General features: G+C 38.2%; 1 protein-coding gene across 1 annotated transcript; it reads left to right on the top strand.

The window, feature by feature from the left end:
• Positions 1-85: 85 nt before the first annotated feature.
• LOC130924473 (transmembrane protein 182-like) lies at positions 86-9,669 on the top strand. The gene is made up of 5 exons (XM_057851080.1): positions 86-256; positions 4,204-4,318; positions 6,718-6,816; positions 6,890-7,027; positions 8,442-9,669. The coding sequence occupies exons 1-5, from the start codon at positions 86-88 to the stop codon at positions 8,660-8,662; spliced, it is 744 nt and encodes a 247-aa protein (XP_057707063.1). The 3' UTR covers positions 8,663-9,669.
• Positions 9,670-26,591: the final 16,922 nt, after the last annotated feature.

Below are 26,591 nucleotides of genomic sequence, written 5' to 3'. Positions count from 1 at the left end.
CAGTTTGGCAGAGGGTTACAGACTGAACAAAGTTTCAAAGTTTGAAGAGAAGATACCTTTAGTTGCCAAAAGGATACTTGAAGCTATGAGGGTGGGAGCTGCAGCCTTGGCTGGGGGAATATTTGGAGCGTTGGGGACCATATGTTTCTTTCTGGCCTTTGGCACTGACTACTGGTTGGTGGCCAGTGACAACTGTGGACCTTACATATGGCCCACTGTAGAAACAACTGGAGAAAAAGATGCCAATGGGACTGAGGTAGGACATGTATGTCTATTGTTTGTGAAAATTGATGAATAGTATTGATATTAGCACGTTTATGTGTATCTACACAAAAACTGGTTATGGCTGTCTCTTAGTTTTTTTTTTTCCCACCCAGTGATAATTTATAACAAATGACCAGAAGTTCCCACCCAGTGATAATTTATAACAAATGACCAGAAGTTTATCTCACCCATTAGTTAGTCTTATTGAAGGTCAGCAAATTGCATCCAGAGCTTCCTAATATTGTTATGACAATTCAATTCGATTAGATGATACAAATATATAAGGGAGGAAAAATAATCTTTCACATTGGAGTATTGTTAAGGTGTTACTAAAGAATAATGCTTCAGGAAATAAATGTTGTAATAGGCACAAAATATTGTATTTACTCTAGATATCTCTAGCGAGTTACTTTTTCCTTAATGTTATTTTCTGGCGTTAAATGTGTGAAAAGTAACTATTTACACAAAGAAGAACTGTAATCGTGATCCTTTTTTATTATTACTAAATTTATTATTTTGACTTTGGGGTGTGCATGGACCAATAACTCAAACAAGCTTAAACTCTATATTAGGGCTGTCAAACAATCAAAAATTTTAATTGAGTTAATTACAGCTTAAAAATTAATTAATCGTAATTAATCGCAATTAATTGCAATTCAAACCATCTATAAAATATACCATATTTTTCTGTAAATTGTTGTTGGAATGGAAAGATAAGACACAAGATCGATATATACATTCAACATACGGTACATAAGGACTGTATTTGTTTATTATAACAATAAATCAACAAGATGGCATTAACATTATTAACATTCTGTTAAAGCGATCCATGGATAGAAAGACTTGTAGTTTTTAAAAGAAAAATGTTAGTACAAGTTATAGAAGTTTTATATTAAAACCCCTCTTAATGTTTTTTTATCGTTTTAATAAAATTTGTAAAATTTTCAATCAAAAAAATAAACTAGTAGCCCGCCATTGTTGATGTCAATAATTACTTACACAATGCTCATGGGTGCTGAAGCCTATAAAATCAGTCGCACCCAAGCGCCAGCAGAGGGCGGCAAAACTCCATAAAACACAACAAGTGAGCGTTTCACTGTACTGTCCTTTAAATCTGTCTGAGCGGGGTATCTGCATTAATTGCGTCAAATATTTTAACATGATTAATTTTTTAAAAATTAATCAACGCCCATTAACGCGGTAATTTTGACAGCCCTACTCTATATACAATATAGCAAAGTTGCACTAAATTTTAGTTGTTGCCAATAGCAGCCTTGTCATATGTTTGTACAGTTATATAAATATTAAGTACAAGTTTGTTGTCACAAGAACAGTAAAAAGAATGAAAAGTCCTCTTTTGAAATTAAAGTCGATTTGGCATTTCATTTGGAAATTAAAGTCTCAGAGTATGGTGGATAAATGGTGGATAGAGACACCGAATACAAATTATTAAAGGTACCAAAGATGTTTTAAAGACCGTGGTGTTACTATGCTTGATAGGTTAAAAACTTCCCTGATCTGAACCCTGTAGGAAATTGGTTGTTGTCAATAAGAGGGTGATAAATACCAGACACAACAATGCAGTTGATTTCAAGACATCAAAGAAAACTGGTCTTCCACTAAGCTTACATAATGCCACAATTTAATCACCTCTAGACCACAGTGCATAGATACAGGCATTCAATCAGAAGTAGGCAAAACAATATATTGTGTGCATACTTTTCAAAGCCTGATATAATTATTTGGAATATCCCTTTTATTGGTCAAATATGATACTTAATTCCCAGAGACACTTATCGTTAGGTTGGTCCTTATTTTTAAACTAAAACAATCCAAATTACAAGGAAAAAAGTCCATGAAATGTTCTAGCCCATGCTGTAATCAGCAGCAAAACACACAAAATGCCAAAAACCTCCGAGCATACCCACAAAATAGGCTGATCTCATATATAAAAAATAGAGCATTGCTGCCATCTACTTCTGGTTGTGTGTTTGTAAAGATTGTTTGCAAACTCAGAATTCCCAGTTGAGTGCCAACGGACCGTACTAAACTTGGAAAATGTCATGTCAATGACTGACGTAATACGCACTGGTGGGGGTAATTTTATTTTGATGGCCTCGCGACACCATTTTTGAAGATGTTCAACATCTGTGGAGCTGCTTGATATCTAAACTCAGCTTATTTATGAAGGTTCCCTTCTGTTGTAATGATGTTTTACTCTATTTTTCTTCAACTAATTATGCAATAAATAGCATTCTAATTCAATGTAGATATACTTACTGCATGTAGACAATGATAAATAAAAAGCATGATAGTTTAAATATATTGAGTAGCTCTCAAGAAAACGGTTTAACAATATTCTTGAAGCTCATCAAGAAAATGGCAAGAGTGTGCAAAAAAAAGCAATCAGAGCAAAGGGTGACTACTTTAACGATACTAGAACATTATGCATGTTTTTAGTTATTTTACCTTTTTTTTTTTTTTTTTTGCTAAGTACACAATTCCTCATGTGTTCATTCATTATGTTATTACATTCAGTGAGAATTTACAATGTAAATAGTCTTGAAAATAAAGAAAATGCACAAATGAGAAGGTGTGTCATAACTTTTGGTATTTACTGTACACCATAATTTTCGGGCTATAAGCCGCTAATTTTTTCCCCTCATTTTGAATCTTGCGGTTTATAGTCCAGTGCATCTTATTTGTTGATTTATTTGGGTTAATAGGTAATACTTTATTCGACAGCGGCGTTAGGTAATACTTTATTCGACAGCGGCCTCATAAGAATGTCGTAAGACCATCATAATTATGACATGACATTATCATGGGCATTACTGAATGCTTATGACAGACGTCATTAAGTATCATCCAGCATATTATGTCACTAACTCCATTTATGTTCAGCTCGTATCTTTTACATCCATTCAAAAGTGAGAAAATTTGCTGGATGACACTAAATGACATCTGTTATAAGCATTCATTAATGCTGATGACAGTGTCATGTCATAGTTATGATTGTCTTATGACAGTCTTATGGCACCACTGTCAAGTAAAGTGTTATCAAATACCATAGCTAGCAATGAATGAAACATCTTGAATTGTAACTGAAGAAATAATTAGCACAGAACAAGAATTTTGGTTGTTATTTTTAAAAAAAATCTGTAACGCTGCAATGCATGCTGGGAGGCATGTTGGACAACAACAGTATTGACAGCACGTGGCAGCAGAGTTTGACTGTCCCCCCAAGGGAGCAGTGATGGCCAAATAAAGCTTCTTGGTGATTCATTTGGTCTTAGACAGTCTTATGATGCCACTGTCAAATAATTTTACCGGTTAGTATCTTTTGGTGTAAATATCCCATAATACAATGAGGACAACTGTGTCTTATAGTCCAGTGCAGATTATCTATGAACAAATGCCGTTTTCGTGTCAAAATTGGTGGGCGGCGGCATGTAGTCGGATGTGCCTAATAGTCCTAAAATTACGGTATCTACCAACACAAAGCAAATTTTAGTCGATGGAAGAATATGCACTACTAGAAAACCATACAAGTGCACACCATGGACTGTGGACACACAGGAGAATTTGGCCCTAATTGAAAAGACACACAATTGTGAGAGCCAATACGTACAGCTAAAAATTCCAATCTACCGGTACGTCTTTGGCTTTACATAAGAAGTTGATTAATGTTTTCTGTCATCAATCATATTTTGACATGCCAGTGGAATGAATGAGCATGTATGTTTTATAATTTACACCTGAAAGATCCGATCAGATCTACATTGGATGTGTTGGAAACTTTCAGTTAGCAATGTGAGTCCACAGAGCAGCAGCACAAACATTTGCTGACTGACTGACAGATATTTCAGGTTTCGTGTTTTTTTTTTTTTTTTTTTTTTGACAACTGATGTAAGTCTGCCTTATTTGATTCTTCAGCTGCAGTTCGTCACCATTTCCCCTGCTTCTCTCACCCTCCACCACGAAGGCTTTTTTTGGCGCTGTGTGTTCCAGGTCGAACCCACCGCAGATGCAGTCCTGGCAACATTTTTCAGTATGTAAAGGATTTTTTCAATCAGGCTGGTCTTTATCTGTAAAGTGTCGATTTTGACAGGGAACCATATGGTATGTTTAACTTCTGATACCTTGGCAAAAGACATAATTCTCTACAAGTCAAAGTTTTTGCACATATTTAATGAATGCAAATGGACTATAACATAATGGATACACTGTACGTACAGTGGTATGGAAAAAGTATCTGAACCTTTAGGAATTTCTCACATTTCTGCATAAAATCACCAACAAATGTGATCTAATCTTTGTCAAAAAATAAATAAAAAAAATAAAAACAATGTCTGCTTTAATTAAAACCACCCAAATATTTATAGGTTTTCTTATTTTAATGAGGATAGCATGCAAACAATGATAGAAAGGGGAAAAATAAGTAAGTGGACCCTCTGCCTAAGGAGACGTAAAGAACAATTGAAACCAAATTTTACCAAATAATTTAAGTCAGGTGTGTGCCCAATCACTGGTGTTTTAAAGCTGCCCTGCCCACCATAAAACACACACCTGGTATGAATTGTCTTGATGAGAAGCATTGTCTGATGTACATCATGGCTCCTTCAGAAGAGCTGTCTGAAGACCTGCGATCAAGGATTGTTGATTTGTATAAAGCTGGGTAAGGATACAAAACCACCTCTAAAAGTCTGGATGTTCATCAATCGACGATCAGAGAAGTTGTCTACAAATGGAAAGAGTTTGGCACTGTTGCCTTTCTCTCAAGGAGTGGCCGTCCACCAAAGATGACGCCAAGAGTTCAGTACAGAATACTCAGAGAGGTAAAAACAGAACCCTAGAATGTATGCTCAAGACTTACGGAAATCATTGGTGCAGTCCTATATCTCTGTGCACACATCAACTACATGTAAAACTATGGCCAAGAATAGTGTTCATGGGAGAACTCCACGGAGGAAGTCACTGCTGTCTAAAAAAACATGGTTGCTCGTTTTATGTTCGCAAAAAGTCACTTGGACACTCCACAGAAGTTTTTGCAAAATATTTTGTGGACTGATGAAATCAAAGTTGTATTGTTTAGGAGTAATGCACAACGTCATGTGCGGAGGAAAAAATGGAACAGCTCACAAACATCAACACATTGAAGCATGGTGGAGGGAGCATCATGTTTTGGTGCTGTTCGCTGCCTCGGGCCTGGACAACTTACAATCATTAATGGAAGAATGAATTCAAAAGTTCATCAGGATGTTTTGCAGGAAAACCTGAGGCCGTCTGTCAGACAGTTGAAGCCAAAAAGAGGATGGATGCTGCGACAAGACAATGATCCAAAACACAGAAGTAAATCAACTTCAGAATAATTTCAGAAGAACAAAATACTCGTTCTGGAGTGGCCAAGTCAAAGTCCAGACTTCAACCCCATTGAGATGCTGAGGCGTGACCTAAAGACAGCGATTCATGCCAGACACCCCAGATATTTGACTGAACAACAGCAGTTTTGTAGAGGATAATGGGTCAAGATTAGTCCTAATGGATGTGCCAGACTGATCTGCAGCTACAGGAAGCGTCTGGTTGAAGTTATTGCTGCCAAAGGGGGGGTGGCACAAAATATTAAGTGTGATGGTTCACTTACATATTTTTCCTCCTTCTGTCATTGTTTGCATACTATCCTCATTAAAATATGAAAACCTATTAATGTTTTGGTGGTTTTAGTTAAAGCAGACAATGTTTCTTTCATCTGTGTGATTTTCACAAAGATCAGACCACATTTGATGGGAATTTTATGCAGCAATGTGAGAAATTCCAAAATGGTCAGATACTTTTTCATACCACTGGGGCCACAGTGATAAAAGTAATTAATTAATTATTTATTATTATTTTCAAATTATTCAAATTCCATTTACAATGCACAATAGTTTAAAAAACACAAATAAGTGTTGTACAAGAGTGGGATCACTATTTAAAAACATTCTATTGTGACCGTAAAACGCTTTCAAGCTCAAGTAAATAAACGGTACAAAATATAAAGTTAGTTCCTACAGGAGCAAAAATTTTTTGTATTACCTTCAAAATTTTTTCATCAATGATAATTGTCATTCCATGAATACCATCTGCCTGTATCTTGTTTGAGGATGCAAAAGGTGCTGTTTCAAAATATCTGTACTTCTGTCCAGCCTCATAGAGTTTCCATAAAATGGCTTTGCACAGGTTCCCAGAAGGCTTGACATAAAAAAAAAGATGTAAATTACAACATGATTTTTCTTTTTATAGCCCAAATGCCAAAAATTTGATAGTATCTTCTCCAGAATGGACTGGTGTGATGTCTTTCACCACCAAACAAACAGTACCGAAGCACTAACACATTGGCACGGTATATTGATTGGAACTATCCCCCCCCTTATTTTTTTTTTTAAATGTGTGTTTTTTTGTTACACATAGCAAACCAACCAGAATCAAAGGTGTGTGTCCATGGCTACCTCTTCCCATTACCAGTTGCACTTGGGCCAGTACCTCATCCCGATTATGATGCTGCAGCAGGTTGGGAACCTTTAAATCATGACTCACTGTTGATGAACTCAAGTAAAAAATGACGGGTTTGTATTTCTTTCAGTGCTTCGAGGGTTCTGGACAGTGTTTATAATTCTTGCACTGGTCTCAGCTCTGACTGGAAGCTTCCTCCTGGTCTGCGGGGTCCCCTTCATCAGCCATAAACTCTACAAACTGGGTGGAGCCTTTCCCATCATTGCAGGTAACATCAGCTGCGCAAAAACCCCAATTGGTGTTTCATGTGCACTGCAAAACCACACCTACTTAAAACGAGTTATATTCCCTTGTTTTCAGTGTAAATCTACTAGAAATAAGTGAAATTATCTGCCAGTTTTTTTTAAGTAAATTGTAATCAGATTTCTTGAAATAAGAAAAATACCTAGCTGAAAATGAATTTAACAGAGTTGTTTTAAGCAATAAGTAAATATATTTCATCCTAAAAGCTTTGAAATATCAAATATTCTTAATTCAAGAATAGATCTTGTTCAAAACATTATTTGAAAGCATTTTTTTTCTTTGTTTAGGTGAAAAATTACCAACTTTTACATGTATGGGTTCAATAAGAACAAATAGTAATATTTACTTAAAGTAAGTGGAATAATCTGATGCATTCATCTGTTAACTAGTCTTTTACGCTTAAAACAAGATGGAGAAAATTAGTTGACTAGATTTAAGAAAAATAATCTGATTAAGATGTTTAAGATTTGTGTGAAATGTGCTATAAATGTAGTGATGTAAAATACTGTTACAATTAGCTTTTATACATTTTTTTTTTTGCAATTGCCTGTTTTGAGCGATAGCACTGGTCTAATTTTGGAAAATATCTGCATCAAAGATAATGGCTAAATTGGACTTGCTGGGGCGACATGGATTAGAAGAAAAATAAATGTAAAAAAAAAAAAAAAAAAGATAATATGTGATAATTAAAAAGACACATTAGTGCAATTATGTCATATCAGTTGCTATATTTGGCATAAGATGGTATGTCAGTGTTTGCCACCGCTTATAAAATGTGTCTAAATAATTTTGTCCACTTCAAAAAACACCAGAATTTATGCAATACATTGAACACAGCATTTTATGTCAAAGCTCAAAGAAGGTAGACAATTTTTCTTAGGTAGTTTTTTTTTAACCCCGAAATAACCATTTCCATTTCAATTAATACCTATTTTCGCATAAATTGCCTTGGTTGTAACATTTTGGCCATATATCGAATCTCAAACCCTAATTGATTAACCACTTGACACTTTTGACCTCGTATTTCATTTAGTGACCCAGATTTAGTAAAGACTCACTACTTTTATCCAGGAAGCATTTTGTTTTGTTGTGTTGTGTCATGTTGCTTGGAGGCCAATGTAACAATTCTTAGCACTCCAAGCGAGCTAATGATTTTGATGAAAAGGTTTGAGAAATGTTGATTCTATAGAGTGAAGAGGAAACACATGTTGCTGTCATTACTAGTGTCAGCTGTTCATGCCTCTTCTATGACAGCCACACCCTGCACATACAGCTCCATGTATATCACTCACAACCATGGGAACAGTAAAGTGTCTTTTACATACATATGTATGTATGTGGCAATGGCTGCCAGATGTTTATTTCTTTTCTCTGTACAGCATGCTTGTTCCTCTTCGTCTTGCTGCTCTTCGTACTGTGGATGGAAGTGATGGACGTGAAACGTTACATTGTCCAAGAGAGAGGGGAGACATGTACAGATATTCAGGTCTCGGTGCTCTACGGCCTGTCTTTCATGGTGGCTGTAGCTGGCGTGCCCCTGGAGCTCCTCTCTGGGTTGATCTTCATGCTTGTGGGACGAGCGGTGCTTGCCAACAAGTGAGCAAGACCATCTGGCGCAGGAGAGGGGACAACTGACCTTTTGGAGGCCTGCACGGGGACTGAGCAAAGATTCGCACAAAATCACATTATCGACCTTTGAAGGCATTGCTGCAGAGACTTTTTTTTTTGTGTGCGTTGGGAGTGCAAGAGAGCAGAAAATACTGTAAAAAGGGTCTATGCCCATAGAGATCACAGACCCTACCTCAATGGGCCTACACTTTTGTTACTCATAATGTAAAGTGCAAGAAGTACAAATTACTGGCTAAATATGTGACACAGAGCAGAAGAAATGTCAAAGACATTTATTTTATCTATTTAAGCACTTTCAAATTTGAATGACAGGATTTATTCTTCTAAAGTTTTGTTTTCCACTACTGAATTCGGGGGGATTTTCTGACATTTTCTTAGTTTTTACAACATCACTAATATGTTCATTACTTTGCAAGAACTTACTGTCAATGCTCGATGTAAATATGTTGATTTATTAAAGAGGAAGTCACTAACAAATCAATCATGAAAAATAACATAACATACTGAGGATTATACAGCAACTCATTGTAGTTAGTGTTGTTTACTTAAGCTCTTCTTTTATAGAGCCACAATTTGTGACACGAAACACAGACTAGCTCTATCTGACTACCATTGTTTTGGCATTTTCCATCCTTGTCCGGCTTTGTCATCTTTTGATTTAATTAAAGAGAAATTATTAACCAGTTGTCAGTATCAAAGAAGTCACACGTGAGATATAGCGACATGAAAGAATGTGGATAAATAACTCTACAAATATATGCATTTTCAAATTCAAAATTAAATAGAAATAAAACAAATTATGCCAACAGTTGTTCAATAAGGTAACACATATGGCGTTGATTTAGAATATTAACAAATGTATACTCGTGACATGTTGAGTAGACTTATTTTCATACATAGAGAATGTTGCTTTATTATATACAGTGCCTTGCAAGCAAAAGTATTCGGCCCCCTTGAACCTTGCAACCTTTCGCCACATTTCAGGTTTCAAACATAAAGATATAAAATTTTAATTTTTTGTCAAGAATCAACAACAAGTGGGACACAATCGTGAAGTGGAACAAAATTTATTGGATAATTTAAACTTTTTTAACAAATAAAAAACTGAAAAGTGGGGCGTGCAATATTATTCGGCCCCCTTGCGTTAATACTTTGTAGTGCCACCTTTTGCTCCAATTACAGCTGCAAGTCGCTTGGGGTATGTTTCTATCAGTTTTGCACATCGAGAGACTGACATTCTTGCCCATTCTTCCTTGCAAAACAGCTCGAGCTCAGTGAGGTTGGATGGAGAGTGTTTGTGAACAGCAGTCTTCAGCTCTTTCCACAGATTCTCCATTGGATTCAGGTCTGGACTTTGACTTGGCCATTCTAACACCTGGATACGTTTATTTTTGAACCATTCCACTGTAGATTTGGCTTTATGTTTTGGATCATTGTCCTGTTGGAAGATAAATCTCCGTCCCAGTCTCAGGTCTTGTGCAGATACCAACAGGTTTTCTTCCAGAATGTTCCTGTATTTGGCTGCATCCATCTTCCTGTCAATTTTAACCATCTTCCCTGTCCCTGCTGAAGAAAAGCAGGCCCAAACCATGATGCTGCCACCACCATGTTTGACAGTGGGGATGGTGTGTTCAGGGTGATGAGCTGTGTTGCTTTTACGCCAAACATATCGTTTTGCATTGTGGCCAAAAAGTTCAATTTTGGTTTCATCTGACCAGAGCACCTTCTTCCACATGTTTGGTGTGTCTCCCAGGTGGCTTGTGGCAAACTTTAAACGAGACTTTTTATGGATATCTTTGAGAAATGGCTTTCTTCTTGCCACTCTTCCATAAAGGCCAGATTTGTGCAGTGTACGACTGATTGTTGTCCTATGGACAGATTCTCCCACCTCAGCTGTAGATCTCTGCAGTTCATCCAGAGTGATCATGGGCCTCTTGGCTGCATCTCTGATCAGTTTTCTCCTTGTTTGAGAAGAAAGTTTGGAAGGACGGCTGGGTCTTGGTAGATTTGCAGTGGTCTGATGCTCCTTCCATTTCAATATGATGGCTTGCACAGTGCTCCTTGAGATGTTTAAAGCTTGGGAAATCTTTTTGTATCCAAATCCGGCTTTAAACTTCTCCACAACAGTATCTCGGACCTGCCTGGTGTGTTCCTTGGTTTTCATAATGCTCTCTGCACTTTAAACAGAACCCTGAGACTATCACAGAGCAGGTGCATTTATACGGAGACTTGATTACACACAGGTGGATTCTATTTATCATCATCGGTCATTTAGGACAACACTGGATCATTCAGAGATCCTCACTGAACTTCTGGAGTGAGTTTGCTGCACTGAAAGTAAAGGGGCCGAATAATATTGCACGCCCCACTTTTCAGTTTTTTATTTGTTAAAAAAGTTTAAATTATCCAATAAATGTTGTTCCACTTCTCGATTGTGTCCCACTTGTTGTTGATCCTTGACCAAAAAATTAAATTTCATATCTTTATGTTTGAAGCCTGAAATGTGGCGAAAGGTTGCAAGATTCAAGGGGGCCGAATACTTTTGCAAGGCACTGTAAGTAAAACTATCTGATGCTACTATAGCCAAACAATAATTGTTAAATTGATTATATTAAAAAAACTGTATAATCAAGGCTGCAAATAACAAAAAAGAAGGCGATGCAGCTGTGTTTCCTGTTCTTTGGCGAAGGATCAAACAAACTGGAGGCGAGCAAGACCATCGTGAGTGGCTGGATGGACTGGGAGGATGGTGAAGGAGTAATAGGGTGGCAATCATGTTGCCTGGGAGAGAAACGAATGCATTTTGGTGATCAAAGTGAATGAGATCATTTTGACATGTTATTAGATGTTGAATGTACTTCACATCATCATGTGACATGCAATAAAGATATCAGTAGTGGTGGATGAAGTACTCTTTTTTTTTTTTTTTTTTTTTTAGTTATGTAAAAGCAGTATATATATAAGTAAAAGTACAAGTATCTAAGAAAAAAAAATACTCAAGTAAAAGTACAAAAGTACCTGATTTAAAAAAGTACCTGATTTAAAATTTTCTTTACAAATAAAAAGTATTTTCTCCCGATGAAAAAATCTTGTTTGGATGTTACTCGAGGTTCTTTATCCACCATCCGAACAATCTTTCTTGAAAGCTTTTCGATTTCGCCAGAGGCATGAAAATGAAAGTATCAATTCACGATGAGAAAAAAAGGGGAAAAAAGTAACGTGTAATGCAGGCAACCATTTGAAAAGTAGTGGATTGAAAAGTACATCTACTCGCTGTAAAATGTAGTAAAGTAAATAGTACCACTTCATATTTGTACGCAAGTATAAAAAAAAAAAAAAAAAAAAAGGCACTGAAGTACTGTACTTTTACTTCATTACATTCCCCCACTGCATATCTGAGTAGGACATTTAAAACACAGGCCTGTGGACAGTGGGGCAAATAAGTATTTAGTCAACCACCAATTGTGCCAGTTCTCCTACTTGAAAAGATTAGAGCGGCCTGTAATTGTCAACATGGGTAAACCTCAACCATGAAAGACAGAATGTGAAAAAAAAAACAAAAAACAAGAGAAAATAACATTGTTTGATATTTAAATAATTTATTTCCAAATAGAGTGGAAAATAAGTATTTGGTCACCTACAAACAAGCAAGATTTCTGGCTGTCAAAGAGGTCTAACTTCTTCTAACGAGGTCTAACGAGGCTCCACTCGTTACCTGTATTAATGACACCTGTTTTAACTCATTATCGGTATAAAAGACACCTGTCCACAACCTCAGTCAGTGACACTCCAAACTATGGCCAAGACCAAAGAGCTGTCGAAGGACACCAGAGTAGTGACGGGATCTGTCGTTCACTTGAGTAAACGAATCCATTCCGGTTCGTTCAGTAAAACGATTCGTTCAAACGAATCGTTCAACGAATCGTTCGCCCCCCTCATCTCCCTCCCCACCCAAATGAATCGTTCGGTTAGTGAACGGGAAGTGACGTTGCCGAACGAATCACCAAAGACCGCTTCGCAGTATAACTGAACGGGAAGTGACATTGCTTGGTCCCTCCCTCTCTTGCACATTGACCACTCGTCGTAGTTTCAGAAATGAGTGACAGGCGATATCATTCTGCTCTCAGAGACAGCCTCGTCTCCCTCCCGCTGCTGCAAAAGCGAGGGAGAACTTCCGCGTCGTCTGTCCTAGTTCTATGGGCTCAAAGTCATGGCTCGTGCTTGCATTTCGAATTAGGACACGGTTAAACATTTTCCTTTTGAGGGGGAAGTCGGGGTTTGGGGTCGGGGGCGCACGGACTTTCTTTAGCATGATCTTGCTCACATATACAATGCTGCTGCTAACAGCCAACGCGGCATGCCTGCTGTCACGAAAATAAAAATAAATCGAAAGTTTAATTTCTAATTATGGAACGGCCAACACATCATATTAACCTCTCGCTCTGTTGTATTTTTGTTTTTTATTATTAAGATGATCGTTTTGAATTTTTGCACTGGTATTAATAAATAAAATAATCCGGTCAGCTCCCCTGTCGTCCCCGCATCTCAGATCGTCAAATGCTGACGAGAAATAATTGTTTGCTTTATGATTTCGCCTTTCTACTCTCATTAGTCTGTTAAGAAAAATGTAGACATATTGCGACATCTCCCGTGTCCGCGCGCTTTGTTTTTGGGGCGCTTGAGTAGCACATGATGGACGGATTGACATAATTTGTCAAACCAACCGACACCCTCTGACACGGAAAAAAAAAAAAAAAAAACACTTGGAAAAAATTGACATGTATATACAGTTTCATTGCAAATCAGTATTATGGTGATCATACTAAATATTATTTTTTTTTCTGTGCACATATGAGGTACATATCGCTGCCATGAAGCCTCCATATAGTGACAGTTCTCTGCCCGCTTCACTGCCGTCACGCGACCGCAGCTCAGGTTTTGCTTGCCTCGTAGCTACGCGTGTTTTAAATTACTGTAAATTTGATAGTATATCGTCATAGGCACAGTCCCGAGTCTGTTGAGAAAAGTAGAACACTAAACCATGCTCGCTAGATTTGTGTGGTGTTTTTGTCTTTTTGAGCAGCATTTGATAGGCTCCACGTTAACAAATATGTGACAAAGTCGTTTCCTTTCATTTTATGACTCGTTCACCGCATAGTCATTACTGGAAAGTCAAGTTAGCAGCAAGCTAGGTCAGGAACCGGAGGACCGAATCACTGAACGGGAAGTGACAAAACTCAGTCTTTCCCCCCTGCCTGCACGCTGGCTGCTTATTGGCCACACGTGGAAATGAGTGACATACGCCATGATTCTGTTTCCGCTCCCTCCCCTGCCCGCGATGAGGCTGGCGTCTGATTGGTCGTGTGCGATGTCAGAAGACGCTGCCGCTTGCTCAACGCCCTCCCACGCAGCGAACAAGCGCCACCAACTTCATAGAACGAATCAGTGCAGATGGTGATTAGTTCGGTCTCGTTCACCCAAACAATTCGTTCAAAAAGAACGAATCGTTCGCGACCGATACAACACTACACCAGAGACAAAATTGTACACCTGCACCAGGCTGGGAAGACTGAATCTGCAATAGGTAAAACACTTGGTGTAAAGAAATCAACTGTAGGAGCAATTATTAGAAAATGGAAGACATACAAGACCACTGATAATCTCCCTCGATCTAGGGCTCCATGCAAGATCTCACCCCGTGGCGTCAAAATGATAACAAGAACGGTGAGCAAAAATCCTACAACCACACGGGGGGACCTAGTGAATGACCTACAGAGAGCTGGGGCCACAGTAACAAAGGCTACTATCAGTAAGACAATGCGCCGCCAGGGACTCAAATCCTGCACTGCCGGACGTGTCCCCCTGCTGAAGCCAGTACACGTCCAGGCCCGTCTGCGGTTCGCTAGAGAGCATTTGGATGATCCAGAAGAGGACTGGGAGAATGTGTTATGGTCAGATGAGACCAAAATAGAACTTTTTGGTAGAAACACAGGTTTTCGTGTTTGGAGGGGAAAGAATACTGAATTGTATTCGAAGAACACCATACCCACTCTGAAGCATGGGGGTGGAAACATCATGCTTTGGGGCTGTTTTTCTGCAAAGGTTTCTGTGTAAAGGAAAGAATGAATGGGGCCATGTATCGAGAGATTTTGAGTGAAAATCTCCTTCCATTGGCAAGGGCATTGAAGATGAGACGTGGCTGGGTCTTTCAGCATGACTATGATCCCAAACACACAGCCAGGGCAACAAAGGAGTGGCTTTGTAAGAAGCATTTCAAGGTCCTGGAGTGGCCTAGCCAGTCTCCAGAGCTCAACCCCATGGAAAATCTGTGGAGGGAGTTGAAAGTCCGTGTTGCCCAACGACAGACCCTAAACATCAATGCTCTAGAGGAGATCTGCATGGAGGAATGGGCCAAAATACCAGCAACAGCGTGTGAAAAGCTTGTGAAGAGTTACAGAAAATGTTTGGCCTCTGTTATTGCCAACAAAGGGTACATAACAAAGTATTGAGATTAACTTTTGGTATTGACCAAATACTTATTTTCCACCATGATTTGCAAATAATTTCTTTAAAAATCAAACAATGTGATTTTCTGTCCCCCCCCCCCACACACACACACACACACACACACACACACACACACATTCTGTCTCTCATGGTTGAGGTTTACCCATGTTGACAATTACAGGCCTCTCTAATATTTTCAAGTGGGAGAACTTGCACAATTAGTGGTTGACTAAATACTTATTTGCCCCACTGTATTTATATAATTTGTTGATGAATTCACATAAATTATGTGAATTCATCTTTAAGTCATGCACGTTTTGAGCATAAAAGTAATATAGAGTAGATGTTAAGCATCTTTAATAAGGTCCAATCTATGAAAAATGCCACCCCAAAAGTTTCATTCCCACAAGTGGCCAGCTGAGGTCTCTGCAGCTCTCTTCTTCTGAAGGCGTGTTTCTCATGGATGGTTGGGTCGAAGGAAGATTATGGCGGAAATGGTGCAGGAAAGGAAGGGGAAACACAGGAAACAATTACAAACAAAAATTTAAAATAACCTACATGTGACAGTCGATATTTTTCAAATTAAGTTTTTTTTGTTATTATCACCTTTATCCATAACACAGGGGAAATATTTTTACTTTCTTCTAAAAACTGTCTTAATTTGTAAATCAAGATTACTGAATTAGGGGAATATAAACACTCACAGGTGGCTTCATTAGATTTGCTCTACACATCAAACCAAGTTAAATATGGCTTCAACCAGTTATGCACCCTGAAAGATGATCAAATAAACTATCATTCTGGTTTGTTTCTGTGTGTGACAAAAAACAGCTTTTTTATGTAATGATATTTTGTTTGGGTCTCTCACAATTTATTTAGTTTTTTAGCTTTCCCCATTTACACAAAAAATAGAAACACCATGTAAAGTAAAAGTACCGTTATTTCAAAATAATATTACTCAGGTTAAGTAAAAGTAGTCATGCAAAAAAAGAATTAAAAGTACAAATAAAAAAGTTTTTGGTGGAAAGAATACTCAAGTAATGAGAAACTGCCTACAATTTCTTTCTTACAATGTTTTTTTTTTTTTTTTTTTTAAATCAAATATACTATATTTTTTTCTCAGCATGTTATCTATATGAACTGTTATTATTGTACTGTACTCTTGCTTATTACGTGACCATATTTGGCCAAAAAGAATACTCTGAAATCATCAAATTCCAACTAGAAAAATCTACGGAAACTGTACATCACCTGTTTAAAGAGCATGAGTGCCCTTTAGTGCAAAAAAGCATTTCGTACCATGAAATTAAAGACATCATATCCCCTGTTTTTCATCGATCGATGCCAAATAAAAGCTCATTAAGAGGAGTTGAAATCTACGCTTTCGAGTAATGTTGAGGGCAGTGCTCTCTGTCAAAATAGTATCTTTTTACAGTGCTTTAAAGACGCCACGTGACTGAACAGGCCGGCGTGATCATAGGACTTCCAACTGCAAGCTTGTGTGTGGTGATGTAACTTTATTGTTACGTCTGATTGGTGATTATTGTTGCAACATCTTATTGGGGAAACTGGTCGAGCCACTATGCGCATCCCTGCCAAAAAATAATGTAAAATATGTGGAGAAAAGAAGAAAAATGTATTGACTTTAGTGTGGCCCAAAGTAGCAAAGTAAGAGTAGCGTTTCTTCTTCCCAAATCTACTCAAGTAAAAGAAACTAGTACTGTGTGGTTAAACTACTGTTAGAAGTAAATTTTTCAAAAAGTTACTCAAGTAAAAGTAACCGAGTAAACGTAACACCATAGACTTCATAATGATATTGACGGGACACGGGGCGCGGGGCCGATTAATAGGGTGCCTGCATCGTTGGCGTCGCCATCAAAGCTGACCGAGTGGAATTACAAAGACCTTTTTTTCATTGAAAATTCTTGTGAATAAATGCCTAAATCCCTGAATTCTTTATCGATATGGACGTTAAACAGTCTCGATTCTTGGTTAAAAGCAAAAAAAAAAACGTGCAGTTAGCATTTATTTTACGTAAGTACTGTATGTCGAAGTACGATGCTCGTCTGTTAGTCAATGTTGCGGCCGCCTTATATAAAAAGAGCTTTTCCGGTGAAAATACCTGTAAATAAATGTTTAAATCCCTGAATTCTTTATAGATATGGACATAAAACAGGCTTGGTTCTTTGTTAAAACAGCAAAACAATGGGCAATTAGCATCAGTGTTGTTAATCTTACTTTAAAAATAGTAATTAATTACAGTTACATATTACTTTTCCCAAAAAGTAATCGCGTTAGTAACTCAGTTACCTGAATGTAAGAGTAATTAGTTACTTGGCAAATTAACTGGTAATCATTTTCATGTTTTTTTTTTTTTTTTTTTCTAAAAAAAAAAAAAAAAAAAAAAAACAGGTCACACAATGTGAAGTTTAAAGAGTTTTTGGGACAATTGGCCCGAGCTCAATTCTTAATCCTAAACTTAACTAGACACAGGGGTATTGCGGATATTACGATAACTAGATAGTAACCTTTGCTTTGTGTGGAAGTCATTTAATATTGTGAATCAACCGTTAAAGTTATTAAAATTGCTCCCGTTATTGCATTAGTTCCCTTCTGTCTATTTTCGACATGTGTAAGTTTTAAAACTGTTTCATCATTAAAGATAGATTTAAGTTATGTTTTGCAGATTTAGGACCATTTTAGATACAAAGTTACAAAGGTTCGCTAGGAAGGTCCTCTACAACAGAGCCTTCCTGAGAAGTCTACTGCTTTAAAATGGCGGCTGTTTACTAACGCCTCTAGTTCTTTATTATACATGTTGCTAATGCCGCCGTGTCTGTCATTTGCATCTAGTTTTGTATATATGTGATATCTACAGAAGCATCATGTGAGCGTAGCTTGTCGGCTATAGTACAGGTACGGGTACAGTCAGGTATTATTGAAGCCACCTAGCATAGTAGCATCACGTTTGCAACGGCGTCACACCCCCTTGCCTCCTCCCCACTCCAGCTCTGCTCTCTCGTCTCCGTGAGTGCATCTTCTTCAGACTTTTCTCGCATCTGTCAGTCAACATTGTAACGCATAGTAACGCACGCCTTTCCTGCCTCAGTAACGGTAACGCCATTGCCAAGATAAGAAAAATAATTAATTAGATTACTCACTACTGAAGAAAATAACGCCGTTATTTCCTAAGGCCGTTATTAACAACACTGGTTAGCATTTATTTTACGCAAATTGTCGAAGTACGATGCCAGTCTGTTAGTCAATGTGGTGGCAGCCTTACAACAAAGAGCTTTTTACGTTGAAAATTCTTTCGAAGAAACGAAAAATATTATAATTACCTTGAATCCTCGAACAAATCACTCCTGAGAAAATCTTTTCTGTTTGTATGCGGTAAGGCTTTCTTTTTCAACCTAAATCCGGCGTTGGATCGCTGCATGTGTCGCTGCGACCGACTGCGAATAGCTGAAGTGGATTGTGGGATGGCCCCCTACTTGAAGGCGTGGCGCAGTGAAAGTGCAATCTGACCTGTCAATATCATTATGAAGTCTATGGTAACACATCACTACCTACCTCTGACACCACAGCATGATGCATAATGCAGTATTAAACATAATACCAGTCACTGAAAGCATCAATCAAAACTAAGTAATAAAGCATCTGTAGTATTGGATTGTTCCAATATAGTGTTTCGAATGCTAATGCTGGTGGGTGTACAGCACATTATTTAGTGCCACAAAAAAAGCAGACAGGGATGGAAACATTAACCCCTAACACTCCTCAAGTCATCTGGAGCACCAGGACCAAAACACAAGTGAGCCGTAATCCAGTCAAAGACAGGATACACTTGGTGAGAACACTTTTCTTCCATGTTCTAACCCCCTAACCATGGTGAGCCGATTACCTGCTCTGTGTGTGTGAGCACTCTGAGCGTGTGCCGGGGTGTTTAGGCGTCTGCATGTGTGTTTGTGTGTTAGTTAATTCTCATGTTACCATGACATATGTATTGACATAGTTATATGTTATGGTGTTCCCCTCTCTACTGGAGGTCGTTACTGTCACTTATCTTAAGGTAAGTGTTGGGAAAAGAAAATCTCAAATGATGCAAACAGTTTTAAGTGTGTATGTGTGTGTGGGGTCCACGTGTGGGTGCATGTATGTGTGGGCAGATGCACACAATTCCTTACAGATAAAGGCGCTTTTCGACTGTCAAAATTGACTGGCCAGATAAGCGCTGATATGAGGGGAAAAAGCAAGCCTTGTGGCCTCACCCTTCGTTTTTTCTGTGTTTCTTTTGTACATTCCAAATCCCCAGGAATGGACCCACCTCCTCCGACTACACACAAACACATACACACTGCTAATCTGTTTTGAGGGTTTAAGGTAGAGAGGCAGCAGGTGGAGGAATAAAGAAGAGTGGCTGTGCGCATTTCTTATTCTAGTTTTGTATAAATAACAAGAGTGGAGTCACTCTAAGACAGCCCTCCCCTTGACACACACACACACATTCACACGCACACCCCGACAGACAAACAGGAGTATAAATGCAAGCAGATTATAACTGAGACAGTCACAGCTCCTGCTTTCAATTAACCTCACAAAGACAGGATCACTTACACACAGATGATGATAGCAGGAAGCAGTCAAAAAAGGTGGAACCAATGTAGAAGGGAATTAATGTTATTGGTGTTTTCCCCTTTTTCGAAAATAATGTGAATTGTGTTTTTTTTTTTTTTTTTTTTTAGAAAAAAAAATTCTGTCTCTTTATTCATTCTTAGCATATTGTCATGAGATTTGTATTGCAAGCACACAAAAAGAGATGCACGGAACAAATATGGCATACAAGCTGAAAACACTATACTTTACAATACTTTTTTCAGCCACGCATTCTATTTTTGGCATTATCATCCTCTAGGGAGGAATACGCCTCTATAGTCAACCAGTCATAACAGGTTTTATTAAACAACCCCAAAAATCTGTAAGAAAATGAGATGTTTATTCACCTAGAAATGATACCTTGAAGTTAAGTCTAATGTTTATATATTTCTTATCTAAATGCATGGCAGTTCTAAACATTAAAATCAGATGTTTTGTTTGCACTGGTCATTGCTTACCCTGGACCTGTGAAATCATAATCCTTCACCCGCTAAGATCCAAAATCAAACTCTGCCTTTTATTTTCTTTTCTTCTTTTTTTTTAATTTTTTTTATTTCCATGGAGTTTTGAGTGTTTCTACCGCTCCAAAAACCAAACAGTCTGCTTGTCAGTCACGGTGTTTTGTTCCCAACACAAGTGTTTCTTTAGCCATAAAGCTTTTGAGCCAAAATGAATACCACAACTCATTCTCTCTGTTTTCTTCGTTCTTGTTCTACCAACATTTGTGCCAGATCACAGAAAGAGCCAAATCTTATGTAGACCACAATTCCAGCTGGGATTTTCTTCCTTTCTTTCTGTGTATTTTGAAGTAATTGCTGATAGATATGTATTTGTTTCTCGAGTAAATAGTATGTTTTGCTATGCAAATTTCTTTGCATAAATGATGATAAAGAATTGGACTGTAATTGCAGTCACCCTTCCACAGTGAAATTTCCCTTGTATCATACATATGTATATAGCGGAAAACACAGACAAGACTGAAAAAGCAGTTTCTGCTCTTGCATTCCTCTTTAAAAGAAACTGCTGTATTTTAAGCCAAAACAACTGTTGTTTTTGATAGAACAATATGTATATATGCTGCCATAGCAGATTCATGGCGCATTAAGCCACTGAACTATTTTTAATTTGTCCGTTTTACCCTGGAAACCCCTGTTTACAGATGTCGCGCAGCCGCTTTTGTTTCAACCCAGCCATAAAACGAAGGTAATTGATTATATTTATTATTCAAAATGTCTGTCGTTTTTAGCTTAGAATCATTAATTGATGTCTCATATTTCGTTAAAAAAAAAAAAAAGACTTTAAAAAATTATTATATTAAATTATAATAATCGATCCAAACCAAAAAAAATAGATCGAAACAAAAAGATAGAAAAAAAAATGTTTAAAAGGGTAAATATATGATATATAAATATATATATAAAAGAAAATCTCGACCACTCCTCGATATCTGCGATTTCTGCATCGCGAACCTAGTTATATTACCATATTTCAACCATAAAATCCCCCCAAAAAATCCAACTGTGGCCATTCACAGCTGTGTCTTGACACTCAGTGATACATGCTACATGGAGTTTTTGGATCGAAACAAGGTAAGTACGCGATAATATCTCCCTAAAGTCATGGCGTCTGTAATTCTGCGCGCGTGCGCTCTCACCTCCAGATAGGGTTTTGCTGTATTTTTTTTTTTTTTTTAATGCCCTCCTTTTCAAAATGTTTCTTCCCCCAGAAAATGAGATTTTAAGCTTTCCAATGATGTATCACACATGCATATCGGACAATTTTGAAAGTTGGCTAAATTGGGGGTCCCAGAGCGTCACCTGAGTGTTTTCTGCCATATACTCTATGTACAGTATTTATGTCACCTGGGCTGTGATGATCGGGATGAAATATGGGCACTTTGATTCAGTCAGTTATGATTATTAAACAATAAAACAACATTGCTTTTCACTAGTAACCACCTTAACCCTTCAACACCGAACGTGTCGGTGGCGACACGTTTACGCATATCATCTTTGAAGCCTCGTCATGCTGAAATAACTTCACTCACGTGCCGCTGGTTGGTTTCATTAAAAAGTGCAGAAGTTGAGGTCCACGTCCATTTTTACTTGAAGTCAATCGACCAAATAAAACGGGAGATAATGTCATTTGAGTTTCATAGTTTTATTGCCCTCATAAATCTACATTAAAACACTGCATGGACCATGTGTTTCTATCAATATTTCCATCATTTCTTGTCTTTTTTCAAAACTTAAAGCACCAAGAAAAACTACATATCCCAGGAACCATTGTGAGGTCATGAAGGACGGACATAATGTGAACATTTTTAATAAATTGCCCAGCGAGGCGCCACCTAAAAAGAGGGAGGCGAGGTAGCGAGCGACGGCCTGTTAGATTGAGCCATAGACTTCATAATGATATTGACGGGATGCATTCCCCAGACACTGCGCCAGGCCTTGAAGTAGGGGGCTGTCCCACACTGCGCTTCAGTCGGGTGAAGTCGGTCGCAGTAATTCTGAAATACATGCATCGATCCAACACCGGATTTAGGTTGAAAAAGTATGAAAGCTGTATCGCATACAAACAGGAAGGATTATCTCAGGAGTGATTTGATCGAGGATTTAAGGTAAATATTATATTTTTCGTAACATGCATGAATTTTGAAACAATGTGAAAAAAATCAGTGGGAGAAATGAACCGCTACGGCATTGGTGTCATAATTTGCAATATTTACGTAAAATAAATGCTAACTGGCCATTTTTTATTGCTTTTAACCAAGAATCAAGACTGTTTTACATTCATATCTATAAAAAATTCAGGGATTTAAACATTTATTCACAAGAATTAACTAACCCTAACTTAAAAAGCTCTTTGTGGTGATAAGGCGGCGCCACAGTGGCTTAAAGACTAGCAGCACATTCGACATACTTATGTAAAATAAATGCGAACTGCCTGGTTCTTTGCTCTTTTAACAAAGAATCAAGACTGCTTTACGTCCATATCTATAAAGAATTCAGGGGTTTACACATTTATTTTCAAGAATTTTCAACGTAAAAAGCTCTATGTGGGGATAAGGCGGGGCCACAGTGGCTTAAAGACTAGCAACACATTCGATATATTTACGTAAAATAAATGCCAACTGCCCGTTTTTTATGCTTTGAGTGATTTGTTCGAGGATTTAAGGTAATTATTATATTTTTCGTAACATGCGTGAATTTTGAAACTTTGTGAAAAAAATCGATGGGAGAAATGAACCGCTACGGCATTGGTGTCATAATTCGCAATATTTACGTAAAATAAATGCTAACTGGCCGGTTTTTTTTTTGCTTTTAACCAAGAATCGAGACAGCTTTACGTCCATATCTATAGGAACTCAGGGATTTAAGCATTTATTCACAAGAATTTTCAACATAAAAAGCTCTTTGTGGTGATAAGGCGGCGCCACAGTGGCTTAAAGGCTAGCAGCACATTCGACAAATTTAACTAAAATAAAGGCTAAATGCCGTTTTTTTTTTTTTTTTTTTTTTTTTTTTTACTTTTAACCAAGAATCAAGACTGTTTTATGTCCATAGAGTTTTCAACCTAAAAAGTTCTTTCTTTGTGTTTCCACTCGGTCAGCTTTGACGGAGATAGGCCCCCTATTAATCAGGCCCGTGCCCCATGTCCCGTCAATATATTATGAAATCTATTATTGAGCAAATGACTTTGAAACAGGTAGAATGAATCGAAAACTAAATTTAGCGCAAGCTAATGCACTATTTAATCAACTCGAGGAAGAGGATGAGCCAGATTTGTCGTTGTTTTCTTCGGATGAGTCGGCATGTGAGACTTGACAGCAGTGCGCAAACGGCGGAAGAACAAAAAGACACTTTGACACAATGAAAAGTAGTCTATGTGCAGCTTATATAATAGAGTTAATTTATTTTCCCCTCAAAATAACTCAAAATATAGCCAATGATATCTAAACCCCTGGCAACAAAAGTGAGTACACCCCTTTGAAAAAACGTACATCCCTAAATGTCCAAATTGAGTACTGCTTGTCATTTTCCCTCCAAAATGTCATGTGACTCGCTACAAGAGTGCTGTCAGCATTGCTGCAGAAATTGAAGAGGTGGGGGGGGTCAGCCTGTTAGTGCTCAGACCATACGCCGTACTCTACATCAAATTGGTGTGCATGGCTCTCACCCCAGGAAGAAGACTCTTCTGAAGACGGTACACAAAAAAGCCCGCCCGTCTCATCAGACCATAGGACATGGTTCCAATAATCCATGTGCTTTGTTGACATGTCCTCAACAAACTGCTTGCAGACTTTCTTTGTGATACACTGTATATAAAATCACTATTTTTGCTCTTTTGGTTACAGCATATAACCTGCTTTGACCACAGTATGTAGAAAGGACAAAAACGCCTATGACTCTACCTCAGGGGTGGGCAAACCGGTCCTCAAGGGCCGTAGTGGGTCCTGGTCTTTGCTCCAACTGATCCAGCAAGGACAGTTTAACCAATGAGGTTTCTACTGAAACAAGAAGCACCTGACTGCGATCAACTGATTGTGCTTGCAAGACACCAGATTGGTAAAAAGGTTTCCTCTTGATGGGTTGGAACAGAAACCCGCACCCACTGCGGCCCTTTGTGGAATAGTCTGCCCACCCTTGCTCTACCTGTTGTTTCTGTTAAATTATCAGGTATAAAACTATTCAGCCTCATTTTTTTCCTGTTGAATTTTATCCTAACAAATTGAATAAATATTATCAAGCTTCAAAAAGGTTCGTTGAGCATGTTTGGTTGTCAATGGGACATCAATTATAGAAATTTTGACCCTCCCAAAAAGTGGGATTTTTTTTTGTCTTTTGGGTCCAAAATGTTGATTATAATTGGTCAATGAAGAAAACAACAGTTTGGACATAAAGGTTATTGTGTTCTGAAAAAAATGGACCCAACCAGGCCATTGTGAACAATTTTTCTTTGAAATATCAAGGCAACATCAAAGGCATGCAAAATAGGCTCAGGTGTAAAAGGGTTAATCAATTAGATCTTTATATTGGTTAAATATTTGTGTGCTGACTAGCATGTAGCACGAGTGTGAATGCCATTGATCAAAGCTGAACACTGCCATACCCCCAACTAGCGGTGCAACGGTTTGCGGTTCAAAGCCGAACCGTACGATTCGCCCTGTACGGTTCAATACGCCTTAATGAACCACGCCTTTTCGATTTTGTAATTAATGTATTCCGAACGCTTGTGGAATGAATTGATCGAGCTCTGTGTGCCTGTGTGTGACGTGAAGCACCGCTGTGGAGAAATTCCCGCCCCGCAAGTAAATGTCGGATCGCTGTCAAGCACCTGTGTAATAGAAGCCGAGTAACTCCCTCTCTCGCTTACGAGCGAAGTGAAAGTGAAACAAGAAAGAAAACAAATAGCTAAGGCGAGCGGAGGAGTGGAGAGACCGAATTTTGAGGAAGCACCGGCTTCTTTCAAATCTGTGGTGTGGCAACATTTTGTTTTCTCCGTGGACTGCAATGCGGAGGGAGAGAAAATATTGAAGAAGACAAAAATTGCAAGCATTGCTCAGCGCTTGTTCCCCATGCACTTTTATAACATGACTCCGGCACCTCAGCCGGCATCACCTACAGATATCACTTTCTCAGGGTAGGACAACCCCGAAGATGACACCAGTGAAAACACACGGTGGGCTTCGTTAATTTATTTGCAACGCTTGACCCGCGTTACATTGTTCCCTCGCGGAGATATTTCTCCAACAACGTAATCCCCGACATTTATGAAATGGCACGCAAAGCCATCAAAGATGATTTCGCTAAAGCACATAGTTTCGCCCTGACCACTGATAGTTGGAAGTTGGACGTCCCGTGCTACAGAGTGCTACTACCTAACTGTGACGGTCCACTACAATTCGTACCTGTCAAATTTTACGGTCTCGTCGTAATTTGTACAAGTGAATTTTTAAATGTGTAAGCCGTACGTTACGTTCAAAATCTGCACGTTTTTTGTGCATTACGGTTTTTTTTTTCATCCGTTCGGATTTGGTCACCATTTCTGCAACGAGACAATGCGTTGGTTGAATGATGCGAGAAAAGTCAGAGACTCGGAGAGGGAAGAGTGTTTATTGAGACGCTGTAGCAAACGCGATGCTAGGCTAGGTGGCTCCAATATTACCTGACTTATCCGACAACATACAATCTACGCCTAGATATCTCATGCATATAGAACTACATGCGAAATGACAGACTCGGTAGCGTTAGTAAACAGCCGCCATTTTAGAGCAGTAAACTTCTCAGAAAGGCTCTGTTGTAGTAAACCTTACGAGCGAACCTAAGCAACTTTTTATCTAAAATCCTCCTAAATCGGCAAAATCTTGACTTGAGTCTATCTTTAAAGGATGAACCAGTTTTAAAATTTTCACATGTCGAAAGTAGACAGAAGGGAACTAATGCAAAAACGGGAGCAATTTTATCAACTTTAACGGTTGATTCACAACATTAAATGACCTCCAAACATGGCAAAGGTTACTGTTTTTATGGTTTTTTTATTGAAAAAAAAAAACATGAAAGGTATCACCAGTTACTTTGCCAAGTAACTTTTTTACTACTGTTTGTGTATTTCAGTAGTCAGTCACTACACTAGCCAAAGAGCTAAGAGACATTTTAACAGTTGAAAATGTTTACATTTTAAGTGTTTATTTCATTTCTATAAAAGCAAAATAAAGGCAGTTTAAAAAAAAA

Source organism: Corythoichthys intestinalis, chromosome 11, assembly GCF_030265065.1.
Source record: "Corythoichthys intestinalis isolate RoL2023-P3 chromosome 11, ASM3026506v1, whole genome shotgun sequence".
Classification (NCBI taxonomy): domain Eukaryota; kingdom Metazoa; phylum Chordata; class Actinopteri; order Syngnathiformes; family Syngnathidae; genus Corythoichthys; species Corythoichthys intestinalis.
Note: the sequence above shows the minus strand (reverse complement) of the source record. Positions and strands in the feature narration are given on the sequence as shown.